The following is a 14,973-nucleotide window of genomic DNA, read 5'->3' as shown; positions in this document are numbered from 1 at the left end:
GATCCACATGAGAAACCAAGCCTTATGAGGAATGGCTTAGGAAGCTGGATATGTTTAGCTTGGAGAAGAGAAGACAGAGCGATGACATGACAGCTGCCTTTAAACAGCTGAAGGGATGCCATGTAGAAGATGAAGTGAGCTAGTTTTCTGATCCTCAATGAACATGAACATGGATGGATTCGCATTGTCAGGAAAGAGATTAAACATTAGGAAGAATGGGTGACACTTAGGATCCTAGAGTTGGAAGAGACCCCAAGGGCCCTGATCCAGTCCAACCCCATTCTTCTGCCATGCAGGAACTCTCAATCAAAGCATCCCCATTGACAGATGGCCATCCAGCCTCTGTTTAAAAACCTCCAAGGAGGGAGACTCCACCATTCTCCAAGAGAATATGTTCCACTATCAAACAGCCCTTACTGTCAAGAAGTTCCTCCTAATACTGAGGTGGAATCTCTTTTCCTGCAGCTTGCATCCATTGTTCTGTGTTCTGTTCTCTGGAGCAGCAGAAAACAAGCTTGCTCCCTCCTCAATATGACACCCCTTCAAATATTTAAACAGGGCTACCATATCACCTCTTATCATATCACCTGGCTTGATGGCAGTACATACAAAAGGGATCTAGGAGTGGCCCACATGAGTCAACATGTGCGATGTGGCAGCTAAAAAGGCCAATGCAATTTTAGGCTGCATCAATAAAAGTATAGTGTCTAGATCAAGAGAAGTAATAGTGCCACTCTATTCTGCTTTGGTCAGGTCTCACCTGGAAATAATCTGGTGTCCAGTTCTGAGCAAAACAATTCCAAAAGGACATTGAGAAACTGGAGCCATGTGTCCAAAGGAGGGTCACCAAAATGGTGAATAGTTTGGAAACCATGAAGCCCTCTGAGGAACAACTCAGGGAGCTGGGGATGTTAAGAGGTGATATGAGAGCCCTGTTTAAATACTTGAAGGGATGTCATATTGAGGAGGGAGCAAGCTTGTTTTCTGCTGCTCCAGAGACTAGAACACAGAGCAATGGATGCAAGCTCCAGAAAAAGAGATTCCACCTCAACATTAGGAGGAACTTCCTGAGAGTAAGGCCTGTTGGACAGTAGAACACACTCCTTCCTTGGAGATTCTGGTGGAGTCTCCCTCCTTGGAGGTCTTTAAGCAGAGGCTGGATGGCCATCTGTCAATGGGGATGCTTTGATTGAGAATTCCTGCATGGCAGAAGAAGGGGTTGGATCTGGGTCCTTGCGGTCTCTTCCAACTCTAGGATTCTAGGATTCATCTAAATGCAATCAAATGAGGGTTTTTTCAGTTCGTTAACAACTCGGCATGTTAACCCTTTCCTACTAATGTTCTAACCCCTGTGCAGAATGAAATGCTTCTAAGCTTTTAAGGACGGAGAGGGAGAAAGAGGTTTTGCTTTTTAAAAATAGGCATGTGAGAGTAGCGTTGCCTAGTGGTTTAGGTGATGGACTATGACTCTGGAGACCAGGGTTCGAATCCTGGCTCAAACATAGAAACCCACTGGGTGACATTGGCAATAAGTCACACTCTCTTAGCCTCCTCAGGGGAAGGCAAGGGCAAACCTCCTCTGAACTAATCTTGCCAAGAAACCCCCATGATAGGGATGCCATAGGGTTGCCTTAAGTCAGAAGCAACTTGAAGGCACACACCACCACCAACAGCAACAACCAGGTTGCGTGCTCAGTTGTGCATTGGGCATTTCTGGTGTGCCGTGTGCATCGGGCGCTCTGTTGCACTCTGTCACTTCCTAAACAATGCAAACAAAAATCCATCAGTGATACCTTTAATGGCCAACCAAAATGCACAATATACTTGTTGCAAGCTTTCCAAGCTCCATGGCTTCTTCTTCATCAGGCAATGAAGTCTCCATTCCAGTGAGGCCACAGGTCTCTTTGTAGAGTTTGTAGGAGACATATTGGGGCTGGGTGGCCATCTGTCCCAGGGAGGGCTTTGATTGTGAGTTCCTGCATGGCAGAATGGGGTGGACTGGAGGGCCCTTTGGGGGTCTCTTCCAACTCTAAGATTCTATGATTCTATGAAATAGGTTGGAAGGTTCCATTTAGCTAAGATGGCTGCCAGCATCTATGAGGTGTACCCTGCCTTTTAAGTTAATCATTCTAATCCAGAGTTTGGAAATGGTCCCTTTTTTTGGACCCAGACTCCCAGAACCCCTTAGCCAGTGTCCATGCTTGTTGGGGGATTCTGGGAGCTGTAGTCCAAAAAGTAACTCTTCTGATCCTTAACTAGAGGCTGCCTCTGCTCCCAGCGATTTTGGCAGCTTCCCTCTTCCCTCCAGCTTCAGATGCAGCGACCGCCTGCAATGGTTAACTAACAAATCTTCCCAAGTAGGAAAGCTACAGTTATCTAACTCCTATCTTATCCTCTGATAGAGTTTCCACCAGATTAAAGCAAGGGCAGCGGGGAGCCAAGTCAGAAAACACAGTATATTCTTGGTGGCATATGCAATGAGTGTAGGAGCCTTGTGAGCAATCGTTCCCGGCAGCTTTGGGGCAGGAGAAGGTCCACTCTGGGTTTTAGTCCAACATTTAAAGGATCTACCCAAGGTGCTGAATCCGATCCCTGAAGGAGCTTTGCAGCACTTTGGGCAATTCCTTTACCATTCAAACTAAAATTCAGAATAGTTTCATCTCCCCACAGATGCACTGTGACCCATTGACACAGCTTACAATAAAGTGTGGTGTACTGGTTTGAGCATTGGACTATGACTCTGAAGAACAGGGTTCGAATCCCCACCTGACCATGGAAACCCACTTGGTTCAACATCTTTATCAATGACTTGGATGACAGAATTGGGGGCACACTTATAAAATTTGCAGATGACACCAAATTAAGAGGAATAGCTGATACTCCAGAGGACAGGATCAAACTTCAGAATGACCTGAATAGACAAGAAAGCTGGGCCAAAGCTAACAAAATGAACATCAACAGGGAGAAATGTAAGGTACTACACTTATTTATACATGTGAAAGGGATCTGGGAGTCCTAGTAGATCACTAGTTGAACATCAGTCACAGTGCGATGCAGCAGCTAAAAAGACCAATGCAATTTTAGGTAGCATCAATAAAAGTGTCTAGATCAAGAGAAGTCATAGTGCCACTGTATTCTGCTCTGGTCAGGCCCCACCTGGAATATTGTGTCCAGTTCTAGGCACCACAATTCAAAAAGGACATTGAGAAACTGAAGCCATGTGTCCAAAGGAGGGCAACTAAAAAGGTGAAGGGTCTGGAAACCATGAAGCCTATGAGGAAGGACTTAGGGAGCTGGGGATGTTTAGCCTGGAGAAGAGAAGGTTAAGAGGTGATATGATAGGCGCGGTACAGACGGCATAAAAGCACCATGCTCATGCCATGCTAGAGTTATGGGACTACACAGCAACAGCACGGTCTCTAACCCTAGCATGTACTGGCAGTGGCAAAATGGCGGTGCCCCGTGGGTGCCACCATTATGACATAACAGATGCATAGCATCCACATGTCACCATTGGTGCACTCAAATGTAAATGGCATGGCAGAAAAAGGACCTGCTTTTTGCGGGTTCTTTTTCCTCTGCAGGGAAACTGTGCAGTTTGGTGGCTGCGGCTTCACTCCCCAGGAAAAAACGCTGCTGCCGCTCTGGACCTTCAAATAGGTATGTACCAGGCCATAGTCCTGTTTAAATACTTGAAGCGATGCCATACTGAGGAGGGAGCATAGGAGTTTATCACACGGGACGAATCCCATGCAGAAACTAAAGCATTTGCAGGTTGTTTTTCAGACGGCGTTTGCGTGAAGGAGAATTTTTTTTTTTGTTTTTTATTTATATACCGCTATTCCAAAGATCATAGCGGTGAACAGCAAGTAAGCTAATTTGCCCCCAACAGTCTGGGTCCTCATTTTAGCTCCCTCCTCGGAAGGATGCAAGCCTGAGTCGAGCTTGGGCCCTTTTGCTGGTCTTGAACTCGCAACCTTGTGGTCTTGAGTGAATGGCGGCAGGACAGGCATTGAACCACTGCGCCACCAGGGCTCCATAACCCGAAAATAACATGAATGCAAAGTAATCAAAACCAGCTCCTTTTTTACTTTCTCTATATTCAGAAAGTACAAAAGAGGTTTCCATTCGAATTATTTTCACAAAAGGATCTGACAAACAACACCCAGATTTTAAAATCCTGTTTCTGCACAGGATTTTACCAGTTCGCCCTCCATGTGATAAACTCCATAGAGAAAACTCACATTTTCTGAGTGTTCAAAGGACAAAGAAGAAATATGGAAGGAAAAGTTATTAGAGTGGAAAGAAATATGTGCACAGCCTCAAATGGAGGCGGCTTCAGGGAACGGGGGGTTCAAGCCCCCACTAAGAATTCAGCTGCCCTGAATCCCAGCAAAACGATCTTGCAAAGCTGACCTCTGAGCCTCCTGCGTTGCTGAGCCTCCTCAGTAATGATGGATCAGAGGTGCACTAAATGGACAAGCGTCAGGAGAATGATGGCTGTTGCGCCTTCCCAGGAATAAGAAAGGTTGCCTGCAATCTAGCCTGTGCACACTTACTTGTAAGGGAGCTGTGTTGAGCACATGGAGGACACTTCTAAGGACACATTGTGCTGGTAAGGGTCTTGGTAACGTCAGTGATAACGGATGGGGAAAGGAAGCAAAATTCATAACAATGTGGTGCATCCTCCCGCAAGGGATGCCATGCTGAGGATGGAGCAAACTTGTTTTCTGCTGCTCCAGAGAATAGGACCCAGGACAATGGATGCAAGTGACAAGGAAAGAGATTCCACCTCAACATTGGGAAGAACATCCTGAGAGTAGGAGTTGTTTGACCATGGAAGGCAGTCCCTCAGAGAGTCTCCTTTCTTAGAGGCTGGATGACCATCTGTCAAAATGGGGATGCTTTGATGGAGAGTTCCTGCATGGCAGAAGAAGGGGGTTGGACTGGATCAGGGCCCTTCTTGGGGTCTCTCCCAACTCTATGATCCTATGATTCTATGAAATTAAAAACATTTCTAGAGCCTTTGCTCCTTTGGCTATTGCCACTGGGAGTTGCAAGGGCTGTCATTCAGGGATTTAGCCTAGATGTGAACATAATTCTGCATCATTTCCAATGCTTTGCAGAAGTGATGAGTTGAGACCTCTGGTAGCCTGTTCAATGGGAAGGAAGAGAGAGAGAGAGAGAGAGAGAGAGAGAGAGAGAGAAGGAGGTGGAATTAAACATGAGAGAAAGAGAGATAGAGAGAGAGAGAGCACAGCTGAAACAACGCGGCTGTCAATAGAAACAAATGTGACCCACCTCTGTTTAAGAGAATTAAGGCAGCATCCACACTGGAGAAATAACCAGGTTTGGCAGCGCTTTCACTCTATCTGGCTCAAGGCTATGGAATTCTGGGAGTTTGTTGTGGGCCCAGAGCGGAGCAGAGCTTGAAAATATGTTTTTGGAATATAAAAAATTCTTTAAAGCAAATGTTAATCTTGCCATTGTATGTCAGTGGCACTATTTTACTATGCCAGTGTATATAATGAGACTTGAGCAAATGCAGAGGGCTGGCTGTATTCCTGGGATTCTTTAGTATACAGAAGAATTAGCCGCGTTATTGGTACTGTATGGCGATATCTTTGCCCCGTCTTGTGGTCTTGAGTTCCACCTGCTAGTTGCATATGGAGCAGCGAACTGAGTGGGACTCTGAGCCTCGCAAGTGTCTTCTCTCTTTGCACTTGCTTGAGTTCCCTACTGTTATGAGAAGAAGGGGAATGACTCCAGAAGCAGGCAGTCGGCAGAGACTGTCGTGGGATTTCGGGTGCCAGGTGACAGGATTAATTAAACCTTGCTTGCTAGTCAGGAGGGGAATTGGACTGTGAATAAAAACCTCTGGTTGTAAAGCACATCCCTGCGCAGCGCCAGCTGGGGCTGAGTGGAGCCCGAGGCTTTCGGAGCAGCGTCATCAGAGGCTGCCGCATGGCAAGGCGACTGAAGGACACAGGGATGCAATCCTAGGATCCTATAGAATCTTAGAGTTGGAAGGGACCTCAAGGGCCATCCAGCCCAACCTCCTGACGTGCAGGAACTCACCGTCAAAGCACCCCTGACTCACTCAAAGCATCTATGAATACCTAGGGCTCCCCCAACCACCACAAAGCAGAGGTACCAGTGAGACTCTGCAATGCCTTACTTGTGACTCTTTTGGAACTGCAAGAGTCAAAGTGTTCAGTGTGACCCAAGACTCCCCATAAAGTTTGGTTCTAGGCAGGGCTGGTGCACATTTGTCCGTCTGAGGCTTATTTGTGTGCCCCCCTAGGCCTCTGGTGATGCACATAGCTGTTGTGTGCCAACCGTGGCTTACAGGAGCATGCACGCACCTGCTCACCTCCATATGCACATGACTAGTCCTTCACAAGCGTCTGTTGCTCTAAATGTCTGTAGTGAGGACACAGCTGCTGGCTCTCGGCATGAAAATGTGTGCGCTGCTCCATGGCTTACCAAACATTTATGTGTGGCATAGCTCTGGCTGTTTTGTCTGCATTTGCATATGTTTGTGCCTGACCCTGACTCTGCATGTGGCCGTGTGTGTGTGTGTGCGTGTGTGCGTGTGCGCGCGCATGCGCGCGTGTTGGAGTGTGCGTCCATGCACACTCGCCTGTCGTTCTGCATGCCATGTAGATTTGTGAGAGGCTGTGTTACCCTGTCAGTGACATTGGCAGGGATGACCTACAATGTGAGCTTTTGGAGTCACACAAAAACCAAGGTGACAGCAGCCACAAAAATTCAAAGGAATGTTGCTGCTGCTGTTGTTGTTGTTAAAGAGGGAGACCAGAACAATCTCAGGGTGAAGAGGAGAAATGCACACGAGTCCCTTATGCCTTGCAAAGAGTTCCCAAGGGCCTGGAGGATGCTGCAAAGGCCTCTGGCTTGGAAAGGAGCCATGACCCTTGGCCACCAGCCAGGCCTGGGCTGTTTTCCTGCCAGCAAAACCATCTCCAGGCCACGCTTGTGGCCACTTCTCCTTGCTCCCTGGGCCACCTTTCCCCTTCTGAATCCACCTTCTCGGACAGAGGACAGCCCAAATGCAACACGGCGGCCCCTAAGGATGGCCTGCTGGCAGCTCCATGCCCTGCTCTCTTTCTTCCTAGTCCAGAGAGCCCTTTCCCTCTCTCCCAAAGGCAAAAAGGGCAGCTCCTCTGAGAGGCTCTGCTAAAATATTTAACGTCCACAAGCTGCTCAGCTGCCTGAATGTCTATTTCTGTCTGTCAAGCAAAACTAGGTCATTTAGTGCTTGCCATCTCCATCAGGCAACTGCAGAGATTTAGGCTTCGCGGCTGAAAACCTGGGATGCAGCTGCGCAGTCCCTGCAGGAGAAGCCTTTTTGCCTGATGCAGAGGCACACAGACAGACAGAGAGAGATGGCAACCTTTCCCCAGGATGCAGCGCAGCAGAAGTCATAGCAGGGCCCTTGTATTGTTTTCCAGGCTGCACACAAGAAAGGGCTTCTTATTCTTTCGGTCTGTTTGGGCAATGCGTCTCCAGTGGGAAATTCGCCTGTTTTCCAGCTTGCAAACAAGAAACGGCTTTTTAATCTTTCTCCCTATTTGGTCAATGGATCTGAATCCTTGGTCAGAGAAAAGCAACCTCTTTTCTAGGTTACACACAAGAAAATGCTTTTTAATGTTTCAGTCTATTTGGTCAATGGATCTGAATCCTTGGTCAGGAGAAAGTAGCCTACTTTCCAGGTTGCACACAAGAAAACACATTTTAATATTTAAGTCTCTTTGGTCAATAGATCTGAATGGTCAGGGTGAAAGTAACCTGTTTTCCAGCTTACACACAAGAAACTATGTTTTTAAATCTCTATTTGGTCAATGGGTCTCCATCCTTGACCAGTGGGAAAGTTACCTTGGGAGGCTTGGCACTGAGATCAGGGGCCTTCTAGATCACACTTGATTTGATTTGATGTTTGGACTCCAAGGAAGATACCCAGAATTGGCTGCTTCCATTTCAATATATGTATGTATTTATTCATTGAGTTTTGTTCACCAGTACAGTGAAAAATGGCATTAAAATTTACAATGGGTCATTCTTAGAATGTCATGACAATAACTTCTTCTATTTTTTGCTTGTCTTCATAAAATGTCATTGTATATCATTGAAAAGATAATGGTTTTATCTCATGCACAACAGACAAGAATAAGCCTCTTTTAAAAAAAATAAATTAAATTATAAGTACAAAATTAAAAACAACTCTGAACATGGCCTCCTAAGAAAGAGGCATCAAATAACCAGCAAGTTATCTGAACACATTCATCAACAGTGCAATAGGTTTTTTCTTCTTCTAAGTTCGGCATGTTCCTACGAAGTCCATCGACAAAGCCATAGATCACAGTAGTAGAAGACTTTTCCAAATACATGTCTTGTTAACGATGATAGTGTGCAAAACCTGAAACACATTCAAGAAGTCCTGTCCAATACTGATATATAATGGAGAGAGCCAACCGTTTCCAACGCATCTGCCTTCCAGCGGGAACTCTGTCTTAGAAAAACCGTTCTCTGTCTTTCTTTCATGGGAGGAAAAAAATACAACCCTCTTTTGATGCAACGCTTTTGCTTTTTCCTTTTTTTTACATTAGACATTAGCAGATTGTTGTTAACAAATATTCAGATATAAAAATACAAATATGAGGAGTTTCTGTTAAAAAGAAGCGTGCCATAGTGGGATGACTAGTGGCACCAAGACGTGGCACCAAGACCAGGAAGCTCATGCAAAAAAGATGGAGCGAAAATGTCTCTCGACAGCAAAACCAATCACTGCCTTTTTAATGTTATATAGTCCGTCCACGGTCCGAACCTCTCCTCCGTCTTCTTTCCACTGCTGGCTTTGGGTTGGCTTCCAAAACTGCTGGTATTTTGCAAACTGGTTGGGATTTTAATGGGTGGGCCAAGGGGTCAGGTGCCGGCGGGTCTTGATGGACCAGCTCTCCCTTGGAAAATACGTAAGCAAGGACTGCAAACACAAGGTATAGTTGTGTACATCTAGAGAAGCAGCGTGTGGTCGTCTTGCGTCTGGGCCGGTTGTCAGAGCTACACAGCCACCCCCTGGGCTTACATTTCTTTACAAAAAGGAAAGGTGAAAGGTGTAAAGTGCATTGCTAAAGGAGACCCCTCTCCCTCCCTCCCTCCCTCCCTCTTAAACATAAGGACCAGTGAATGAAATGGCGAGGGCCAGGCGATGATGCCATGGCTCAGAGCTCTTCGGAGGAGAGGGACAGCACCTTGGTACCGTGGCATGGGGTCTGGGGGGGGTCCAGGGAGGGGTCAAGGGCCAAGGAGGGCTGGGGAAGGTGTGTGTGTGTGTGTGTGTGTGTGTGTGTGTGTGCGCACCTGATCCTGGCCAAAAAGGGGGCCTGCTGGAAGGTAGCCCTGCAGCGAAGGCTTCTGGGTGGTGCTGAAACGGACAGCTCCTCCAAAAAAGCTGCCAAGGAGTCAGGGCCGGGTCGGGTGTCAAAGTCTTTGGGTGCCCCCAGCCCCCATTTGCTATCAGTGGTCCCTCGGTGGGTCTTTTGGGGGTCTTCGGTTGGGGGTGGATGGAGGGGGTCCTTGCCAGCAGCCTCCTCTCCTGCCATCCTCCTCTCCTGCCATCTGTCCATCCACTCGCTTGCCTTCTTCCTCTTCCTCCTCTTCTTCCTCTTGGTCCGCAATCCCAACAAACATGCGCAGCCAAAAGTGCTAAAAATTATTAGGAGTATTGATTTTGTTATTCAGGGACATTTGCAGCCTGCAGCTGGGTCTCTGCCGGCGCTTCTTCTTCCTCCTCCTCTCCTCCTTCTCTTCCTCCTCTTCCTCCTCCTCTTGGGGGGCTTATACCCCCGAGGGAGACTTCTCCGTCATCCCCTTCAGGACCTCATCTATTCGGTCGTCCTCGATCACCACTGCAAGGAGAAGAAGAAGGAGAAGGCCATCAGAAGGCCTGGGACAGACCTGAGTCCCCTTTAGCCTCCATCTTAGGGCTGTCATGGGGACCATTTTTGCAGCCAGGCTGAGATGTAAGGTGCCCTTGGATGCTTATCCCTCCTTCATTTTAGGACTCTTATGGGGGTGAGCTATGAGACCCCCCCCCCCAATTTGCATTCAGGCTGAGATGGGGGTGCCAAACCTGAGCCCCTTTACCCTCCCTTTGGATGCCTCCTCTCCACATCTTAGGGCTGCTATGGTGGCGCAGGGGTTCAATGCCATAAAGCTGTGAGTTCAATCCTAGGCAGGGTCTTTGGGGTGGACTCAGCCCTGCATCCTTCCCAGGTCACTAAAAGGAGTCCCTGGCTTGTTGGGGGCAATTGGCTTACCCTTTGGAAACCGTTTAGGGAGGGCTTAAGTATACTGAGAAGCGGTATAGAAATGGACTTGCTATTGCTATTGAGGTTGGGATGGGGGCAGCCAAAATTGAGCCCTCTTATCTTCCTGGGAAGGCTGAGAGAGTGTGCCTTGCCCCTGGCCCTGCCCTTGCCCCTGCCCTCTGTCTCCTTTGCCCTGGCCTTCTTCCTCTGCTCAACATCTGGCATCTGGAGGCAAAAGGATGGAGGAAAAGGACCTCCTCCTCCTCCTTCACTGCCTCCCTTTCCAGCTGCTTCTTCTGCACTTTGGCAGAGAAATCTGGATCAGAACCAGATCAGAAGAGGCCAGGAACCCAGGAGGAGGGGGACCTGGGACCCCATGACCCCCAAATAGAGGACAGCCGAGGGGAAAAGGAGGACCCTCCTAGACATTAAGAACCCTTAGTCATGCTTAACTGGGAAGCATTCTGACCTTTCCGCTGGAGCAGAGGGGTTGAAATGGAGGACATGGTCCGGAAACAGGCTGATCCTCCAAGGAGGACCAGGCACTGTCCAGGGAAGAATGTAGGACACCCCCAAATAAAGGCACGCATCCAAATCTAAATGCATGCTTCTCTTCTAGTCAGGCTCAAAAGGGAAGACATTTTGAGGTTAGTTTTCCTGGAGCAGAGGGGTTGAAATGGAGGACTTGCCCTGGAAACAGGCCGGCCAGAGGGCCTCACCGTAAAGGAGGACCAGGCACCCCAAATGGAGGACATGGCAGAAAAATGTCGGGCATTCCCAAATCAAAGCTAGAAACACCCCTAGAAATACGAAGGCATGCTTATGAGCGATGCTCCGGATGGAGGACATTGTGGAATTCCTCCCGGACAAGAAGGTTGGGATGGAGGACACGCCCTGGAAACAGGTTGGCCAAAGGTCCTCACCGCAAAGGAGGGCCATGGAGGACATGCGAGGAAAAAACGGAGGACAGGATCAAGTCGAAGCTTAGAAAAACACTCCCAGAAATACCAAAGCCTGCTTCAATGGAGGAGATGGTGACATTCCTCCTGGGCAGAGGGGATGAAATGGAGGACCTGCCCTGGAAAAGGAGGACGTGCCTGGTCGGGGGGGGGGGGGCAGAAAGGGGCCTCCAGGAAATGGGTTTCCCCCAAAGGGTTGCGGCGGAGAGGGAAGCAGCCAAAGGGGCCCGATCCACCACCTTCATCCCTCCCCCCCCCCCAAAAAAAACCCTCCTGCCTCCAGACCCTCCGCCTGGAAAGCCTGGTTTTTCATTTTGCCCTTCAAAGCGATGATGATGATGATGATGATGATGATGATGATGATGATGATGATAATGATAATTAGTAAAATTTCAGCATCCCTCCAACCTCGAACCACATGAAATAGTGACACCCGTTCGAAGGAAGGAAGGAAGGAAGGTAATTAAATTAAATCAATAATAATACTAATAATACTAATACTAATATAATATAATGTCAGCACACACCCCCAATCACCCGAGGGAGAGAAAGACGGGAGGTCCATACATTTAATGGATGATGATGATGTAAAATGGAGATTTCTAATTTCAGCCCCCCCCCCCCCCCCCAGCATGAAACAGTGATATCCGATTGAGGGAAAGGAGGGATATAATCATAGTAAACCAATAATAATAATGATGATGTGTAATTTCAGCATCCCCCCCAACTTCGCATCAGCCGCTTGAAACAGGGACACCTGGTCAAGGGAAAGGAGGGCTGTAACTAAATTAAATCAATACATTAAATCAATAATAATAATAATAATAATAATTTTAGCGGACCCCAACCTTGAATCAGACACAGGAAATAGGGACAGCCGATCAAGGGAAAGGAGGGATATAAATAACAACAACAACAACAACAACAACAATAATAATGCCAATACATATAGTTTCTGTGCCCAGTCCGAATCACTCCTAGGAAAGAGTGTCGCCCGAGGGAGAGAGAGGCGGGACATCACTCCATTTGATGGATGATGATGATGATGATGATGATGCTTTATAATGGAGATTTATAATTCCAGCCCCCTCCCTCCCCCCAGAATCAGCCCCATGAAACAGTGACCTGCCATTGAGGGAAAGGAGGGATAGAATTAGTGATAAGAGTCATAAGAAGAAGTGTACAATCTCGGATCAGCCTCATGGAAGAGGGGCCCCGAGGGAGGGAAGGGAGGGATCTGGCTGAATAAAATTGGAGAGGAGGAGGAGGAGGAGGAGGATGGAGGGAGGGCGCTTCATTGCTGGGGGGCATTCCCTTTCCCGAGTGCCCCCCCCCCGAGGGTCTTGATTTTGAAAGAATGACTGTCTAAGGATGAGTCTGAAATGCGGGAGGAGGAGTGGGTCTCTGCCCTTTGGGAAGGAGATGCTACTCCGGTGGAGAGAGGATGATGATGATCATCATCATCATCATCATCATCATCATCATCGCCGCCGCCGCCGCTGCTTCCGGCCTCGATCCACGGGGACAGACGGGGAAATGATAATAATAATAATAATAGTAGTAGTAGTCATAAGGATTATTATTGCTGTTCCCGGCCAAGATCCGCGGGGAGAGGCAGGGAAGAAATAATAATAATAATAATAATAATAATAATACTAATAACAACAACAACTCTTCCTCTCCCGGTCCCTCTCCTTCCTTCGCTGCTGCTTCCTGCCTTGAGCCCCGTTCTTGGTCTGATTCTCCCTGCTCTTCTTCCCGCCAAGATCCAGGGAAGCCCTTCTTCTCGGCCTGGATCCGGGCTCTGCTTTCTTGCTTTCTGGCTGGGCTTCTTTCTTGGAGGCTGTCTCGGCTTGAAAGGGCGACCGGCGGAGGGGCCAGGGCTCCCCCTTGGACCTCCGATGGGGGAAGGAGGGCTCTCCCGATAAGGGCCCCCAAGAACCCCGGCGAGGAGGGGGTGATGAAGGGGAGGAGGATGATGATGAGGATGATGAAGGTGTCGATGCCCCCTCCCTCCCTCCCTGCCTCCCTCCCTGCCTCCCCCCCGAAGCGCCCGGCCGGGAGGGCTGCAGGGGCTCCCAGGGGTCTGTCTGTCTGACCTCTCTTGGCGCGGCCGATCTGTCCGAGTTTGGGGGGCCTCTTGGCCTGGGCGGCCCAGGCGCTGGTGTCCTGCAGGCGGCAGCTGAAGGGCAGCTCGCCCACCTCGCCCTCCGGAGCATAGTGGGCCACCTTGTCCTCGTTGTAGGGCAGGATCTCCGACATGATGATGCTCGGCCCGAGCAGCGAGCCTGGCTGCCTGCCTTCCTTCGCCCGGCCAGGCAGGGATGCTCTGGGAGGAGGAGGAGGAGGAGAGGAGGAGGCCGCCCGTCCTTGGCTGCCTCTGCGCGGGACTCGGCTCCGGAGGAGAGAGAGAGAGAGAGAGAGAGAGAGAGAGAGAGAGAGAGAGCGAGCCCCGGCGGAAGGAAGAAAGGAAGGAAGGCAGGAAGGAAAGAAGAAGGAAGGAAGGGAGGAAGGAAGGAAGGATGAAGTCATGCCTCATCCGGCCCTCCTCCCCTGCCCTCCCCCCGAGGAGCCTCTGCCAGGGCCCTCCCCCCAAAAGAGGAGGAGGAGGCCCAAGGGACCCCGCTGCCCCTCCCTCTCTCTCTCTCTTTCCGGGGGAGGAGGACAAGAAGGGACCAGGAGGGAGGGAGGCGAAGGCCAGGGAGACCCCTCCGGAAGGGAGGGCGAGGGGCAGCCAAACCTGGAGGAGCGGGCGGGAGGAAGCAGGGCCCAGGAGCCCCTCTCGCCCCTCCAGAGCCCGGCCCAGACGCCCTCCTCCAGCACCAGACAAGCCGGAGGCAGGGAAGAAGGGCCCCTCGGGGAGAAGGCAGGGGCTCGCTCCTGGCGGGCCTCCCTCTCTGCTGCCAGGCAGCCTTCCACTTGTTCCGCCGCAAAGGAGTCTCCCATCCTGGCTTCTTCTGCCGCCAGCCTCTCCCTCTCTTAGGATCCCTGGCCACAGGATCAGCCCCAGCATTTCCCCAAGTTAGTCTGCAGAGAGAGGGCTTGGAGCAGCTTCCAGGCTCCCGGGAAGAAGGGAGTTGGCAGCAGCCTTGAGGCGACTGCCTCAGATGGATCTAGATCTGCTCAAGCCTGGGCTGTGTGTCTGAGGAGGATGGAGAGCCAGCGGTCCAAAGCAAGAGGACTTGGGAAGGCCGGCTTTCCTCTCTGGCTTCTCCCAGACAAAGTAGACCTATTGGATCAATGGGATTTGCAACCATCAGTCAGCGGCTGAGTTTACGGCCATTGCTTACAAGAGGAGAAAATGGGGTTGAATGAACAAGCCCCCAAACAGCCACGGAATTGACACAACCTGCATAAAAGCCCCCGTCCCCCTCGCCACCCGCTCCTTCCTTCCTTCCTTCCTTCCTTCCTTCCTTCCTCCTCCTCCTCCTTTGGCAAAGCCCTGCCATTCCTGGCCTTGGTGGGATTACATCGAAATTCATTCTATAGTCGACACCCAAATGATGCTTTCCCTTGATTTCTAGCCTACTAAAGTCCAGTTCTTGGATCAGTCCAGCTGCAAAAGCTGGGCCCCAATCTAGTTTCCAGTATCTCTTCCTTGGTTCCAGACTTGCTTATCTTTCCCCCAAGACTTTTTTTAGACAGAGCATGCCTCTCAAAGGAGTTGCTTTTATTGCTACCCGCTT

At 49.6% G+C, this 14,973-nt stretch overlaps 1 protein-coding gene across 2 annotated transcripts in view; it reads right to left on the bottom strand.

Moving 5' to 3' along the window:
* Positions 1-7,999: 7,999 nt before the first annotated feature.
* LOC149317834 (calcium/calmodulin-dependent protein kinase II inhibitor 2-like) overlaps positions 8,000-14,973 on the bottom strand; it is a 38,462-nt gene continuing 31,488 nt past the window's right edge. Inside the window, exons 2-3 of one of the 2 annotated variants that reach the window (XM_089508546.1) lie at positions 13,387-13,575; positions 8,000-9,926 (exon numbers count right to left, since the gene is read on the bottom strand). In XM_089508546.1, coding sequence (XP_089364672.1) covers positions 9,856-9,926; positions 13,387-13,549 — 234 coding nt within the window. In that variant the 5' untranslated portion in view covers positions 13,550-13,575 and the 3' untranslated portion in view covers positions 8,000-9,855. Of the gene's footprint in view, positions 9,927-13,386; positions 13,875-14,973 lie in introns of those variants that run through there. The other variant, XM_089508544.1, reaches the window with a different exon arrangement.

Source organism: Sceloporus occidentalis, unplaced genomic scaffold (assembly GCF_023333645.1).
Source record: "Sceloporus occidentalis isolate IW3139 unplaced genomic scaffold, rSceOcc1.0.p SCAF_2, whole genome shotgun sequence".
Lineage (NCBI taxonomy): Eukaryota > Metazoa > Chordata > Lepidosauria > Squamata > Phrynosomatidae > Sceloporus > Sceloporus occidentalis.
The sequence above is the reverse complement of the archived record's forward strand: the minus strand, read 5'-3'. Positions and strand labels throughout refer to the sequence as shown.